Here is a 16,129-nt window from a genome sequence, read left to right as displayed (position 1 = left end):
GAGCACAAGTTCTCATCCACTCTCTGCTCCATTTAGCGTAGCATCAGAGAAGACCAACTGGGACCAGATCTCTTGAATCACTGCATCATGCAGATCTCTAAGTAAATGTTCGGAGTTCTATCTTGAAAGGGCTTGATTTTTTTTTTCTTTGCTGTACTGTGCTTATTTGGGTCTTTTCCAGAATCTCAGTTCTATAAGGAAGAAAAACGTCCACAGTCTAATTTTTAGCCTTGCTATTTTCAGATCTTTAGGCTTAAGTGGCCCTTTTTCTGCAGCTCTGTTTTACTCCATGGATGTATTTGTGAAGAACAGTCTTTGCTTAGTTAGGGTTATCATACTGGTCTCTACGTCTCCTCTGACAGGAAAGAATGTATGTTTTTCATGCCATTTTGTTACTGTATGGCTGCTTCCCTTGCAGAAGTGGAAAGACACATTAGCACAGGACCCTTTTTGCACCTAGCAGACAAAATACCACACATGTAAGAGCTTATAATCTAAATAAATGACCTGCTGAGGGGTAAAGAAGTGTAGAATTTATCTCCACTAATTAGCCTACTTAGGACAACTGCTGAGTTCCTCATGAAACTCAAGGCAAACCCTTAAGGTGCAGATCATCTCATGCAGGGGCAGTTGCTTAAAACAGGATGAATGGTGTGAACTGCACATCCTGAATTGCCCATCAGAAAGTCTTCTTCCCTTCTGTGATCTCTAGAGGCAGCTTGGACAGGCTGCTTTGGGTTTACCTTTCTAAAGCTGGATGAGGTGCATCCCACCTCGAGTGGTTTGACACAGTATCACAGAGGCACAGCCCAGCTGAGTCAGGCAGTTCCCTTTTCCCATTCTTCTCTTTTTCTTAAATAACAACATTTCAGAATGTCATCAAAGAAAGAGTGTAAGTGCTGAAGTGTAAGAAAAATTCCATTAGAGTCAAACACTATGAGAAATTCTCCAGACCTGCAAGAATCACTTTCTTTCTCATCTGAGCCAGATTAAATTACTGCAGTACCCAGAGGACAGTACATAGTTCCCACTTTTCTGTCTGGCGGAGAATTATCTCAGCTGCCCTCAGTTGTGATAGTTGGAATTGTTTTTAATTAAGAAAACAATTTCCAGTTTTGTATTTGCTATGGTGACTGCTGAATGTCAGTTTACCAATGCTGTGAACAGCATTGTTCTACTGTAGTGACATACATGATGTGTGTGTATCCGGGCTTTTGTTTGTTTTTAGAAGGCAGTGAGAAAATACTAGCAGATGTGACCTGAGCTGTGCTGATAATGTGTGCATGTGTAAGTGATCCACGAGAAGCAAAGGGGATAAGGAGTGGAGACTTGCTACTGTGCAGTGGGAGCGGTGTGGTAGGCAAGCAGTGCAGTGCAAGCAGATGTGGTGGGGCTGCGAAGGGGACTTCCCCTCTAGCTATTGTTTGTCTGTTTGTTCAGGGCCAGCCTGGTATTTCTGTGTGGGATCTGAAAGACATGAATGAACGCGAGAGGTTAGGCTGGGCATATGGCTACAGGAAAAGCTGTAGGATGTGAAAAGCTGTGGTGTTGATTTCAAACCCAGCTGTGTGCTCAGCATCTGTCTGAGAAGTCCTGAGATCCAGACTTAAAAGATCTGCAGATGGCTTACCCTCTGATCTCTGTTCTCACCGTGCTGGAAGGAAGAGCACCAGAGATGATAACATCAGGCAAACTAGCTAGAAAATGTAAAGTAGTACCTTCTAAAAGTCATCCATTAAAGCAAAAGCTCAGAGTGCTGGAAAGCATGTCATCCAACAATATACATCTGCCTCTAGCTCTGTAATTTGATTCATGAGTTCAGGTGAGACTTACTGCCTGTAACACACACATTCGATCTCACTGAGGTTGTGTCTGTATATGCTGAACAACTCACTGTCAGTGACTGATTTCCTTGGAGTTACACCAGAGCAATTTGAGCCCTGTTTGTGTGTGTGGACTTTCTGTTTGCAAATGCATCAATGAATTAGGGGATATACTCCTGTTGCTGAAAAGTAATGGCAATTGAATTGGTACAGCTGTTTCCAGCTGCATAAGGAGATTCTGCCTTCCACAACCTTATCAGTCTTGCCCCTGAGTAATTTTCAAGCTCCTGACACACCGTTTCCTGGATGCATGTATTTTTTAATTTCAGTGATAATGAAATCAAGGTAGTAATTGCTCTCTGTTTGCCTAGTCAGCTGTGGCTGCTGCTGCATATGTAACTAGATTGAAGAGTTTGGCTGCAAGTAGAAACGCTCCTGACAACCTCATATTTCTGCAAGCAAAAGTCTTTGCTTTGTGATTTACTGCTCACCACTTCTCTCACCATCTGCATCATGTGCTAGAAATACATCATCTGCATTCCTGTACAGGCCTATTGCATTTCTTTTTACCTCTTTTAAATTCTCTCCACCAGGCCTCAAGATATTGATAGGAGTAGTGGTGTTTCTAGGGAGCAGGTGCTGTTTAGTATGCAATTATTGGGCATGGAAGAAGATCTTTTAAATGCTAGCGTTGCCTGGATGAGATGCAACCCATAGCCTTTTCTTCCCCTAGGAAAAAGGCTAGTGCAATGTCTGAATTGTAATGAAAAGTATTTCAGTGCTGAACAAATTATTCAGGTCTTCTTTTAAAAACAACAGCAACAACAAACCAAACAAGAACCCGCAAATCTCAAAGCATATTATTGTTGCTCCTGGGCAGTGCCAGAGCTCCTTTCTCCCACTGCTTTGCTCAGCAGACAGGGTGCGCTGCCCCAGCATCACAAGGGGTGCCAGATGTGAGATACTTGCAGAGCTCAGCCCCATGTTTGTGCTCCCAGCAGGCTTGCTGTGTTCATTTAGGTACAGCAACATCAACTGGCACTGACTTAATGCAGGCAAGGTGGAGAGTGTCTGCTCAGAGTGACAGTTTGCGACATGATGCTGACTTTATGAGAATTGAGAGCAGCCTCATTACTGTAAGCAACCTGGTCTTTCTCCACTACCCATCTTTCTCATGATTTGTTGATTAACATTAGCAGGTTATTTAGATAAGCATCCTAACTAGAGAAACTAAGAGTTCTCTAAAATATGTAACTTTTTTTTTCCTGCATTTGTCCCAAATTCCTCCTAGTGGCCTGTTCTCCCTGCTCTGTCACTGCTTACAGCTTCTTGAGGACTGGACATTTCTTCTTTTCATCTTAGTGTCTGGACCCTTTCTGGTCTCGGTTTTGACCTCACGTCAGTTTAAGGCATTCTACCAGTCCTCAAAATCTGAAATCCAAAGATGAAAGCCTCAGCAGCATTCATCCTTCCCCACTACTCGATGAAGCCTAATGTCCTTGTGTGTAACAGTAGGATATTCAGTGCATTCCTTTCTCTGCCCTTCATGTTCTCAGGAATGTGCTGTTTTCTTTTTGCTGCTGTTGCAAGCAAACAGCAGGGGTGGACAGCCGGACAAACTTAACTGTCCTCCTTAAGATTGAGGACTTTTTATAAGGGCAGGTAGTGATAGGACACGGGGAAATAGTTTTCAACTGGAAGAGGGTAGATTTAGACTAGGTATTAGGAAGAAATCCTTTACTGTGAGAGTGGTGAGACACTGGGACAGGTTGCCCTGTGAGGTTGTGGATGCCTCCCTGGAAGCATTCAATGCCAAGCTGGATGGGGCTGTGAGCAACCTGGTCTAGAGGTAAGTGTCCCTGCCTGTAGCAGGGAGTTGGAACTAGATGATCTTAAGGGTCTCTTCCAATTTAAACCATTCTATGATAACCGTAGGAGAAGAGAGGTACGTTGGCACCGTGGAGCTCTTGCTCCTCCTAGCATTTACTTTCCAAGATGGCTGAGGCAGTGGTGAGATTGGAGAGTCTGGTGTACAGTGTGTATTCCCCTGAACACACATCCGTTCCCACAGGCCTCCAGCAGCGTCTGGCACAGCACTTCAAAGGCTCAGAGATGAGCAGGGGATGCTCCCTGTGGGGTAGAATGGACGGATGTGCTCCTTACAAAGCAAGCTGTGTGCTCGTCTGGGGCTGTGTGTGCTGCAGACATGCCTCCAGTCTGGGCTTCTGGCTGCAGGGGGAATCCTTGCAATATTCAGAGTGCTTGTCTGTAAGCTTTGGTGAGCAGAACTCTTGCTCATGATCAGACTGGTAAATAATTTAAGATTTGGGCTTTTGGAGCTGCCTGGTGCGAATTCTCCACTTCAGCAATTGAGCTGTGGGATTGAGGGACTTGATGAGATACTGTTTTGATCTTTTCAAGGTGGTGGAAGAGCTATGCAAATCAGAAAATGTAGCACAGTACAGGGATCTGCACTTAATAACTGCTGCTGCTCTGTGCAGGTAAGGAGCTCGCTGCTGGGGGTATGTTACAAAGCCCCCATGTCTTCATGGTGACCCGTTGCTATGGGGAGGCATCACTTAGAGCAAACAGGGAGCTTCCCATTGCCTGTTCTGGAAGCTGTTCTCCATTTCACAGCATCATAGAGTGATTAAGGTTAGAAAAGACCTTTAAATTCTTCTAGTCCAACCACCAACCCACCCCCACCACGCCCACTAACCATATCCTTCAGTGCCACATCTACACGTCTTGAATATCTCCAGGGATGGTGACTCCACCACCTCCCTGTGCAGCCTGTGCCACTGTCTCACCACTCTTTCTGAGAAGAAATTTTTCCTAATATCCAACCAGAATCTCCCCTGGTGCAACTTATGACCATTCTCTGTCATCCTATTGCGGTTCCTGAGAGAAGAGCCTGACCCCCACCTTGACACAGCATCCTTTCAGGGAGTTATGGAGAGCAATAAGATCTCCCCTGAGCCTCCTCTTTTCCTTAAGAGATAGAGGAGCAAGATGCTGAAGGTGTTTGTGACAGGATTGCCTACATGTGGTGCCAGCCTGCTCTGTGCTGGGGTTTGTAATCCTGTAATCTTTGGGTCACTGCATAGGAGCCTTGGTCTTGCTGGATAGCAAGCTGGACAAGACACAGTAGCTCTAGCTTTAAGGTCATTATTGCTTAATGCTATCTAAATCCATCAGACCTGTTTGAAAATCAGCTCAGGCTTTGGGACATGTATATTTCAAGTCCAGAAAGTGATTACCAAGTGAGCTGACATCTCTGGCTGGTATGGTGCCTGGTGTGAGCGAGGGTGGGAGTTAGCCGAGAATGAATTCCACGATAAAAAAGGTGTTTGCAATGATTGAAAGGCCACAAATGAAATGTGGCAGCCTCTTGATTGAATGCAGGCAGGGAGAGAAGATTTCAGGCCATCCTGATATCCTAAATCAGGTGGCAGTTGGTTGTCCTCTGGAGAGGTGACAATGGAAAAATTCCTGCCAGCTAAAAGGCCCCTTCTCTGCCTGTCCACTGAAGTCAGTGGCGTGGATTGGCTGGGCTGAGCTGGGAGATGGATTGTCTCGTCTTCTCTGGTCAGTCTCCAGAGAGAAATTGCTTCTAGATGGGAAATGTGTGTGGGAAATGTCCAGGCATCAGAAACTGTCGGAGGATGTAGGAAACAAAAGTGCTGGGTCATCCACAGGCTGTGGGAGCATGTCACCATGACATAGGACCATGTCCTGAAGAGCTGCTGGGTCTCTGAGCACTCAGTGCTGTGAGTGCTGGGTCCCCTGGGTACATCTGCTTGCCTGGGACCAGCACTGCTTGATCAAGCTTTACTGTATTGACAACTGGCCACAAGAAAAATTTAATTAAGTTTCTGTGACATGATTTTGAAATGTATCCTCCAGGTGGATTTCAATTTATGCAGTAAATATAAAGTGTCTGTTAATGTCCTGCCCCTACTTTGCAGCAATTTCATGGAGGCACATCAGTGAAACTGGGGAGAAAATATTTCTTTTTAACTGCCAAGGCTGCAGAGGAGCAGTAAGGGCAGAGCCACAAAGCTCACCTTCGTTCCCTGCAGGTGTTCATAGAATAACAGAATCCTTAGAGTTGGAAGGAATCCTTGAAGATCATCTAGTCCAATTCCCCCTGCAGTGAACAAGGACACCACAACTAGATCAGGTCAGAGCCTGATCCGGCCTCGCCTTGAAAGTCTCCAGGGATGGGGCATCAACCACATCTCTAGGCAATGTTCCAGTGCCTCACCACTCTCACCATAAACTATTTTTCCCTTTTATCCAACCTAAATCTACCCTCTTTGAGCTTGAAGCCATTTCCCTTTGTTCTGTCACCACAGACCCTGATAAAGAGCCTGTCACGTCCCACAGCCTGCTGGCCACACTTCTTTCGATGCAGCCCAGGATATGGTTGGCTTCCTGGCTGTGAGGGCACATTGGTGGCTCATATACAGCTTCTCATCCACCAGTACTCCCAGGTCTTTTTCAGCAGGGCTGCGCTCAGTCCCTTTACCCCCCAGCTTGTATGGTAGTGAGTGTTGCCTTGAGCCCGATGCAAGTTGTTGCATTTGGATTTATTGAACCTGATGAGGTTCACCTAGGCCCATTGCTCAAGCCTGTCTAGGTCCCTCTGGATAGCATCCTGTTCCTCTGGTGTGTTGTCTGTATTCCACAGCTTGGTGTCATCAGCAAACTTGCTGAGGGTGCGCTCCCACATTGATCCCACTGTCAGTGTCATTGATAAAGGTGTTAAAGAGTACCAGCCCCAGCATTGACCCCTTTGGGTCACCATTCATCTCCATCCAGGTATTGAGACACTGACCACCACTCTCTGGACTTGATCCTGCAGCCAGTTCTTTGTCCATTGAACAACCCACACATCAAATGCATATCTTTCCAATTTAGAGAGAAGATAGGCTGTTCAGTGAGCTGTGTGTCTTGTGAATTTCTTTCAGGGCAGTCACCTCTGTAGTGTGTAAAAAGACAAAGAACGATGTAGACACCCAAGTACAGAAACTTGCATTAATACCTTCAACAGGTACTTGAAAATATGCCCAGTCTGCCAGGAGCTCAAACAACACGTTCCTTGGAGTTTTATCTGCTGAAAATACAGACTTGCACTTAGTGAAAGGGAACCCTGTTGTTTCTTTGCTGGTGTGGTCCTTAGTTGAGAGCTGTGATTTAGAAGGATGGAGCGTTTCTGTGCTCCCCTGCTCTGCTCTTTGCTTCCCCATGCTGAGCTGCTGCTAGCAGTAATGTGGCCAAATTGCTTCCTTGGCTGCTGCTCTTGATTGACTCTGCTCCGTGGGGAGCTTCAAATGTGCCCACGGGGCACCACAGAGCTGAGATCCCTCTAACCCTGGTGTTTCAGAAATGATGAAGGCCAACAGAGCTCTGGTTTCCACTTTGGGAAATGATGCACAGTCGTAACAAGTCATTACCCTGAAAGAAGAATTGAGTGCTCATACCGTATGTGGTAACTTCCACTAATTAAAACACATTCTTTTTCAGCTGTTTTGTACGCTTGATTGTGCATGAGGAAAGGCCTTTTTATTCCCCAATTGTGACTGGTGCAATGCTGCGGTATATTTACAGGGGAGCTAAGTATGGAGAAAACGTGATTAAAAAGACACGTTTTTTACTTTTCAGTGATAGGCCACTTAGTTTTTGCCCAGGGAGGTGGTGGAGTCGCCATCCCTGGCAGTGTTCAAGAGGTGCCTGGATGAGGAGCTACGAGATATGGTTTAGTAGCTTGTGGTACTAATAGGAATGGGAGGGTGGTTGGGCTAGATGATCTTGCAGGTCGTTTCCAACCTTGTGATTCTGTGTGATTCTGTGATTCTCATTGCTCACGTTTTGGCAGACTGGCTTATTTGAAACAGAGAGAGAACAAATATATTATAATCACTCTTGTAATTTGTTTCTGTCCCCCAACTTCACTTCTGCTCCCTCCCCAGCCCCTAACCCAGTGGTGGTGGGTTATTATTGTCCACTCCTGGCCTCTGCGCCAGAAGTGGAGTCAGCTGTTTCATCCTCTGAGCAGGAGAGATCTCACACCATGGAGGTACACAGCTCACTCTCATGAGATCTGATATTGGCTTTTTTTTTAAAGGAGAGAAATGTAGGTGGGGGAAGTGTGACCCCAGAGGCTGTTAGCCTAACTTAATCTCTTTCTGACAGCGACCCAGGACCCATTTCTGTTGGAAGATGACAAGCAAACCTCTCTGTCTTTGACAGAGCATTTGTGGCAGATAAGAGGATCCAGCCACCGTGTACAAAGCCCGCAGGCTGCCGATGGCCACCACATGCCATAAGGCACCACAGGTCTTAGTTCTCTTTCTGGCATGTACCCCTGGGTTTCCCCTCAGAGCTGACTCTAGCTGTGCTCTTGGATGAGCTGGAGCTCTGCATTTAGGGATTTGTGTGGTAATCCTCTCACTGGCACTGTGCATCAACACACTGTGGAGGTGGTAGTGCTTCTCTTACTAGGAATGCATTTCTTATTGCTGGGAGGAGATAAATACCTCTTCATAAAATTCATGTTTGGTGCTAGTAGGATGTGTTTGTTAGGTGCTCAGATGCTCTGACACAAGCTCATTTTACCCCATCTGCAGCAGAAAATGGAGACTGTGGGATGAGTGGGCAGTGTCCTGAAGGCAGTCACTGGAGGTTGTGGTACAGACAGAGCCTTCTTCCAGGCTTCTGAGTAATGCGCAGTACCTCAAAGAGTCTCTGCTGTGTTCCTCCAGCACATTCCTGTCAGTGCCCTATTGCTCTCTGATCACTTCAATACAAGGCAGCTCTCTCTGTCCTGCAGACACATTGGTTAGCAGCTGCTTTTTGGATCAGATTTGTGAACGCAGTGCAGTGCATGCAGGGTGCCTGCTGGTCGGCCCCAGAAGCTTGAGAGAAAAAGCAACAAAGCTGGGGGATGATGAGTGGAAACTGCCATGAGAAAAAAGATGTCATACCATAAAGCCAGATCATGGGAAAACAAAAGCAAACACTTAGAAACATTTATTCACAGCTCCTCCCCCTATCATCCCCCCTCAGAGGAGTTTTGAATAATCTGTTAGTCAAAGTTGCCAAAGTATCACAGACAAAAATGTGTGGCTTCTGAAGTGTTGCAATTGTACCCAGATAGGATCGAAAGTGCTTTCAAAATTGCATTGCAGGTAGAGCTGTGTGTTGCTATCTGAAAAATAAGTAACTGATTTAAATGTATAAGGGGAAACAAGTGAGCTCAACCATGAAGTAGGTCTCAGCTGACTTTCATGAGCAGGATCATTTGCATTCAGCCTGCTGGTGAACCCAGAGGAGCACTACAGGAAACCATTTCACTGCCTCACATGTGGCATGCTGATGGGCTCTTAGTTGCAGTCAGACAGGGAAGTACCAGAGCTAAGGTTGGCTGTATAACCTTTGTCTTTCCTCCCCATATGTCACAACACAGGCTTTATTTCCATAATCCAACAGTCATTTTCCACCAGCCCCCTGCCTCTGTCAGCGCAGAGGAGGCACAACGTAGCCTGGATGAGCTGATCCCTGCAGCTCAGTGTGCTGTTAGTATGTGGTCATGGACCTTGCTGAAGAATTTTGTTTCCAGCTAATGTATAGCTTGTCCCACTGAAGGGACACACACAGGACTTCATGGACACAATCCTCACACCCTTAAGGGCTGAAAACCCTCAGCTTGCATATTTGAGACCAGAAATATCTAGCATGTAACATCTCCCAGTTCTTGTCACCATGTGTCCCTAGTGGGACACCTCCGCCTAGTAGGTAGGGGGAGCACAGCCCCTGAGGCCTGGCATAGCTGTGAGCACTGTTTGTCTCAGTAGATCAGAGCTGGGGCCTCCAGTTGGCCACCTGGAGAACAAGGAAAGGTCGAAGCGACCACATGTAGCAGTGTGGGTTTGGGACCCCGTGTCTCCTCTCATTTCCCTTTGCTGGATTATGAGCTTGCAGCTGGGAGGCACCAGGCTCTTTTCCTTCCATTGGTTTTCTCTGCCTGCCCTGGCCTGTCCTTTGGGCCATCAGGGAGCACAGACTGCAGAGCTTTGGGCATCCAGGTATGGCCAGTGCTTGTACTGTACCCAGTTGGGCTGCAGGACTTAAAGTGCCATAAAATGAGACCAGCTGTGTAGGAAGCCCACACAGTTACTGTCGTTAACTTTTGCTTTGTAAAATTAGGGTTAGGTTAGGTTTTGTGTCCAGCCCCACTGCTAGTCTGTTGCTCACTGGGTTGGTTCTGATGCAGATTGGGACTCTGTGCAGTGGGTTTGCCTTGTTTCATTGTCCCCATTAGTGACAAAACCAACCCACTGATTTAAAGTGGGAATGGGTTGATGGTTGAACTAGATGATCTTAGAGATCTTTTTCAACCTTAATGATTCTGTGATTCCATAAATCTAAGACCATGGTGAATTTGAATTAGGAATTGCTCTACTCTTAAAACTTCTTGTCCGATTTCCTTTGGCCTTGAGGTTTTGGTCCTGCTCTCTGGTCTCCCGAGGTAAGGGAAGAAAAAGAAGAGAGAAACAATGTGGCTGCATAAGGCAGCCTTCATCCTCTGAGCAGCACGTGCCTGTGGAAAGCCAAGTTACTTACAGCCTTGCTCCTAGGTGTTAGACTCTTGAAGGATATTGATGTGCCTTCAGGGAGGAACCAGCAGCAGTTGGTTGGACTGAGTTCTGTCTTCTTATCCCCTGGTAGTCCCCCAGAGAAGCACAGTAAGTGCAGCCTCTTGTAACAGTGGTGTTTCTGTGTACAGCTGTGTTATTGTGTCCTTACATCCAGGCTCTTCAGAGTCTGCCTCAGCTCACTAATGGCACTTCATCAGCTGTAGTGGGGCCTGCCTGCTGACTTGTAACATTTCTGCCGATTTTTCAATTTTTTTCTTTTCTTTTCATGCTCTCCTTGACTCTAAGTAAAGTCTTCAGTTTTCTCTTCAGACACATTCTGAGCGTGAACAGATGGGCACAAGCAGCAGCTCAGGTGGAACCAGTGCAGGCAAACCATGCTCCCCTGGGAGTTGCACCTGCTCTGTTGCAGGGAGAGGTGCCCTTCAGTTGGGGTGCGCCTCTGAAGGACATTGCTTCTTTCCAGGTGTGTTATTTTGATGAAACACTCTTTTTATTATTAGAAGATAACAGCCCCTTCCCCAGCTCATCTCTAAACCCGTAAAATCAAGCCGTACTTACATTGAGCTGTGAGAAGTTGGTTTTCTGAATATACAACTGCAGTAGCAAATAACAGTCTAAAATCAAATTGAGGCACTCTTTCCATGGCATCTTTCCTGACATCCCTTACTGTTCAGAGGAGCTGCCCATTAATCTCTGCAGTCATTGCATAGTTTTCCCTTGAATTCATCCTCCTTGTGGAGCGTGATGCTGCAGGAACTGCCAGCAGCAGCTTGACAGTGGGTGGTTTGTGACCTGTGCTGCTCAGAGCCTTCATTTCTCTTTGCCCTTCTCTGGCATGTGCGTGCTGTGTGCAGTCACTGCCTCCTCATGCACTGCACCGTCAGATCCTCAGGACTGGAACCATCAATGCGTGCACATGGCATCTGGCAATGAGGACCCTGGTCTGCTGTGGTGCAAGTAGTTACTGTGAATAAATTTTGCTCTGTTACAGGAATTTTGTGATGGAGAAATAAGGAACAGTAAAGCATCGGTGTCTTTGTTTAGTATAATGAGTGCTGCCACAAGATCTATGAAGGGCCAATTACACACTTTGGCTGTAGGATCAGCCTCAAGTACAGAGCTTTTCAGACCAGGTGTCAGAGGCAGGAAGAGAAGGGCGGCGAGCACGCAGGCATGGAGCTTCATGTACTGCCCTGTCTGTCCTAGCCTGTGTGTTCTGAGATGATTATCTTTAAATACAAAATATTATATTTAAATACACGAGAGCAATTATGTGTATAATAAACTGGGAAAGCCTGGCTTTGGATCTTGCTGATATTAGGAAAAATTTCTTCTCAGAAAGAGTGGTGAGGCACTGGCACAGGCTGCACAGGGAAGTGGTGGAGTCACCACCCCTGGAGGTACTCAAGATACGTAGCTGTGGCACTGAGGGATGTGGTTAGTGGGCATGGTGGGGATGGGTGTTTGGTTGGACCAGTGATCTTAGAGGTCTTTTCTAACTTCAATGATTCTATGACAATAATTGCAAAGCCTGTCATTTTCATATAGCAATTATGTTTTTGTTGCAGATTGATGTCCTCAAGGCAGATGTGGAGAGCGCAGAGTGGAAAATTTTGGAAAACCTGATCTTGGAGGATGTTGTTGAGCAAATAGGGCAGCTGGTCTTTGAGGTGCACATCCACTGGCCTGGTTTTGAGGTCAGCGGCAATGACAGCACTGTGGTGCGGTACTGGTACAGTCTGCTCCGAGAGCTGGAGCTGAAGGACTTCAGGCTTTTCCATACCTACAAAGACTTATCAAAACCACAGATGCTTCTGAAAAAGGAAGCCTTCAACGCCAGTAGCTGTTACACGCTGAGCTGGGTGAATACAAGATGGAAATAGCAGAAAGGAATCTACGACGTGTGACTGTGAGCCATCTGTCCCGTAACATTATTGAAGAGGACCTGAGAGTCACTGGCTGAAGTTGCCAAATAAGCATACAGCGATTGCTGGTGGTATGGGCTGGCATTTGTTTTTAAACACTGTCAAAAGAGCTGAAAGTGGAACCTGGTCTTTTTGGCTTGTTTTTAGTTCAGGTGAAGTTCCACAGTGACTTGTCTAGCACTGCACCTGGCTGCCTCCTGGCTCCTTCCCACAGAGCTCCCTGGCCCTGCCTCTCTCCCTGCCAGGGGCACACGGATGCTTGCAGAGGTAGTGGTTCTGGTCTTAGGGACATGGGGACATGTCCTGCTCTGCATGTGGGCTCTGAGCACTGGCATGCAAGATTAATGCAGGGTGCTCCCAACAACCCGGCTCAGCCATTCCCTTAGAAGCTAAGCAATGAGAGGGAGCTAAAAAGTATGTAGCAGGTGGTTTATTGTTATTTTAATTAATAATTTTGACATTAAACTTTGCATTGAAATACAAGATCACACCTCTTTCATGTCTTTCTTGTTCTTTGCAGGGCTTGAAATGCCTGAATGAGTCAGGCCTTAAGCATCTGTGTTGGCCACAGGGGCTGCAGAGCTTGGGCTTCTTTGGAAGAGGCTTCAAAGCCCCCTGCCATGATGGTGAGGGCCTGGGTGGTGCAAGACTTGTGGGACTGGAGAGGGTTTGAATTTCTTCAGTGGAGGTCAGTTCTGTGTCCTCACACACTCAGATGTTTATCAGCCTTCCAAATCACATTGGAAATGTTAACTTGTGGTTAAATGTCAGATCCTTTCTGTTTTAAGAAATGCACGCTGGCTTTCAATCTGCTGCCTTTCAGCTCCGCTGACAGTGCCTTGTTGTGCTGTGTGAAGTGAGTTATTGCCTCTCTGGTCCCATTTTTATTTCCTTTTAAATACCAGCACATCCACTTTAGTGGCACTGGGATTTTCTGAACTGGAGTTTAATTCTGAGGGATCTCTTTGTGGGTTTGTGTGCACTGAACACCTCAGCCAGAGAAGGAGGAGGACACAGAGGACAGACTGGGCCTGCCGGTACCCCCAGCTGTGCCTGTGAGCTATGTGGAGCAGTGCAGGAGGTGTGCACGGGCTCTGGGTATGGCTGCCTGGTTGTCACATGAATGAGTTCCTTGGCACTGTATTGGCTCAGGCCATCTGGGACCTTCCCATACCATTCCTAGGCACAGAGACAGCCCAAGTCAAGGACAGCTTGGATCCAGCCACCTTGTGTTGGAAGCTCTTAGGGCTAGGAACATAGAACCACGGGATGGCTGAGGTTGACAGGGCCTCTTGGTCCATCTGGTCCAAGACCTGCTCAAGCAGGGACACCCAGAGCAGGACATGTCTGGTACTGCTTTGTTTTCTGGTATCAGTGTGCTTGGTCCCTTTCCTGCAGTGACACAGAACAATCCGAGGGAAGAGCTGCTGAAATTGATGCCATGTTGCTGCTTGCTTGGATTTCCTGAGCCCAGCTGCTGGGCAAAGCACTCTGAGCAGGAGATGCCTTCTTAGTGGCAGCCACACTGCAAACCCTTGCGCTCCAAGTGTTGAGGCTGTGCAACAACGCAGGGCCTTAAGGAGAGCCCTGAAATGCATGAAGGTGTCACATCTCCTAAACCGAGCTACTGCTTGTTGGAACAATCAGACAGCTCATCAGGGAATGGCTGCACTTCCACTCTTCAAATAATAAGATGGCAAAAGGCCCGGTGTGAGCCCTGCTTCGTTAATGAAGCATGAAAGCACAGGCTGGAGCGGTAGAGCGCAGGCTTTTCCTCCTGGTAAGTGATGGAGTACTCAGACTGGTAGATTGTTACATAGTGATTAAAAACCAAATTATATTCTCTTTTAGGTGTTAAAATTCCAAAGGGTTGCAGACCTTTCATCATGTATTGCCCTGAAGAAGAAATGTAAATTCACTGTGTATGGAAATTGCAGGAAAGGTCTGGAGGTCTGTCTTGGGACCTGACGTCAGAATTCTGTGTATCCTCACCCAGCCTATGCTCTGGAGTGCTAAGTAGCATCAGGAGCAACTTAGGCGTTAGCAAATACATCTTCTGAAAGCAAAAATTCCAATAACTATGGCAATTAAAGAAACCTTATGTAAGATGCAGGATAGATAAAAGCAGTTTATCATTCCTGTGGCAGTTATGCGATATTATAGGGAAAGGGAACAGCTCTCATTTCATGCTCTGTGCCTTTCTAAGCAGAGTTAGCACAGCCATCCTTTCTGAGCTCTTGTGCTCCCACCCGTTGGCTTTTATTGGTCTCTTTGACCTAAAGGAGCAAAACTTAATGGATCCATCTCCTGTTTCTTTCTGTAAAAGGAATGTGGTTACTGCTGTGGGGCAAAGGCTGTGTGACTGCAGCTGTCATGCACTGTGGTCTGTGTTGGCCCCAGAGAGGAGCCCTATGCATTCAGGAGCAGCTTTGGGGGAGCAGGGAGCGTTGCAGAGGTCATCAAATGGTTGGGAACACATCAGGAGGATGCGAAGTACTGAGCTCTGCAGCACAGTCCTTAAAGTTGGAAAAGACCTCTGAGATCACCTAGTCCAACCAACCAGCCCATCCCCACCATGCCCACTAACCACATCCCTCAGTATCACATCCACGTTTCTTGATGGCCTCCAGGGGTGGTGACTCCACCACTTCCCTGTGCAGCCTGTGCCACTGCCTCACCACTCGTTCTGAGAAAACATTGTTTCTCATATCCAACCTCATCAGAAGCACCTCTCAATTCTGAAAGATTGAAGAAAGAGTAAATGGGATGTGTCTGGCCTTTCTTGGCAGCAGCCAGCAAGGCATCACCTGGTCACACACCTGAAGAAAATGCACTCATTCACCCTGGTGAATAATTCACAGCTGAGACCATCTGGTTAGTTCAGAGCCCAGGCTCTGGGAGCTCCATTAGCTGCTCTCTTGCTCTTGAAGGGATCCTCAGGGTTACTCAGTAAGAAGTCACTCCTGATTTCTTGCTGCTTGTTAATACAACGTGACATTTAATTGCAGTCAGTAGAAACCGACCGAGTTTCAGTGGTGGTGGAAGGTCAGAGCTGACCCACATTCAGAGCCACATCTACTCTTCTCTCTGCAGCAACCAAGGAGTATTCAGACTGTGAACTTCCTTACTCTTTGCATTGGATTTTCACCGTACACGTGTCTTTTGTAGCAGTTTGCTGAAGGTAAGCTCTATACTCGCAGCACAGCTATAGTGCAGGCTGGTTGTTCTGTTTGTTTTCTCTTAGCATTGCTTCATAAGAGTTTAAACTCCACCAAACCCCACTTATGCCACAGGGGAAGTGTTGAGGTGGTGAATTACAGCAATGGTGGCTGTGGGGTGATGGTGTGATGGTGCTGGGGGGTGCTCTGCAGGTCCCATAGATGTGTCTGTGTGGCTGTCAGGAGGCCCAGCAGGGTTCATAGGGCTGAAATCACTCCCCAGGGGATTTGTGTTGTTTTCTTCCTTTCCAAACCAGAGGGCACACAGCTCAGTGTTGACACCTCTCAGCCCAAGGACTGAGCCTGGCCCAAAGGACAAATTCAAACCATTTGCTGTAACACCTGATTTTAGCAGTCTCCCAGTGGTGCAAAGCACAGTGAGTTACACAGGGGCTTGCAATGCTTCCACGTTTAGAACGTTTTAAATACGTTGTGGCGTAACCAGGTAACAAGCAGCTTTGAGGTTGGTCTGCCAGGGTACCTCATGTCCACGCTTGGGT

The 16,129-nt window shown here is 46.9% G+C and overlaps 1 protein-coding gene across 1 annotated transcript in view; it reads left to right on the top strand.

Moving 5' to 3' along the window:
- METTL24 (methyltransferase like 24) overlaps positions 1 to 12,896 on the top strand; it is a 44,455-nt gene extending 31,559 nt beyond the window's left edge. The window contains exon 5 of the mRNA XM_048935304.1: positions 12,055 to 12,896. Coding sequence (XP_048791261.1) covers positions 12,055 to 12,369 — 315 coding nt within the window. The 3' untranslated portion in view covers positions 12,370 to 12,896. The remainder of the gene's footprint in view (positions 1 to 12,054) is intronic.
- The last annotated feature ends 3,233 nt before the right edge of the window (positions 12,897 to 16,129 follow it).

This window comes from Lagopus muta, chromosome 2, assembly GCF_023343835.1.
Source record: "Lagopus muta isolate bLagMut1 chromosome 2, bLagMut1 primary, whole genome shotgun sequence".
Taxonomy (NCBI): Eukaryota; Metazoa; Chordata; class Aves; order Galliformes; family Phasianidae; genus Lagopus; species Lagopus muta.
Note: the sequence above shows the minus strand (reverse complement) of the source record. Positions and strands in the feature narration are given on the sequence as shown.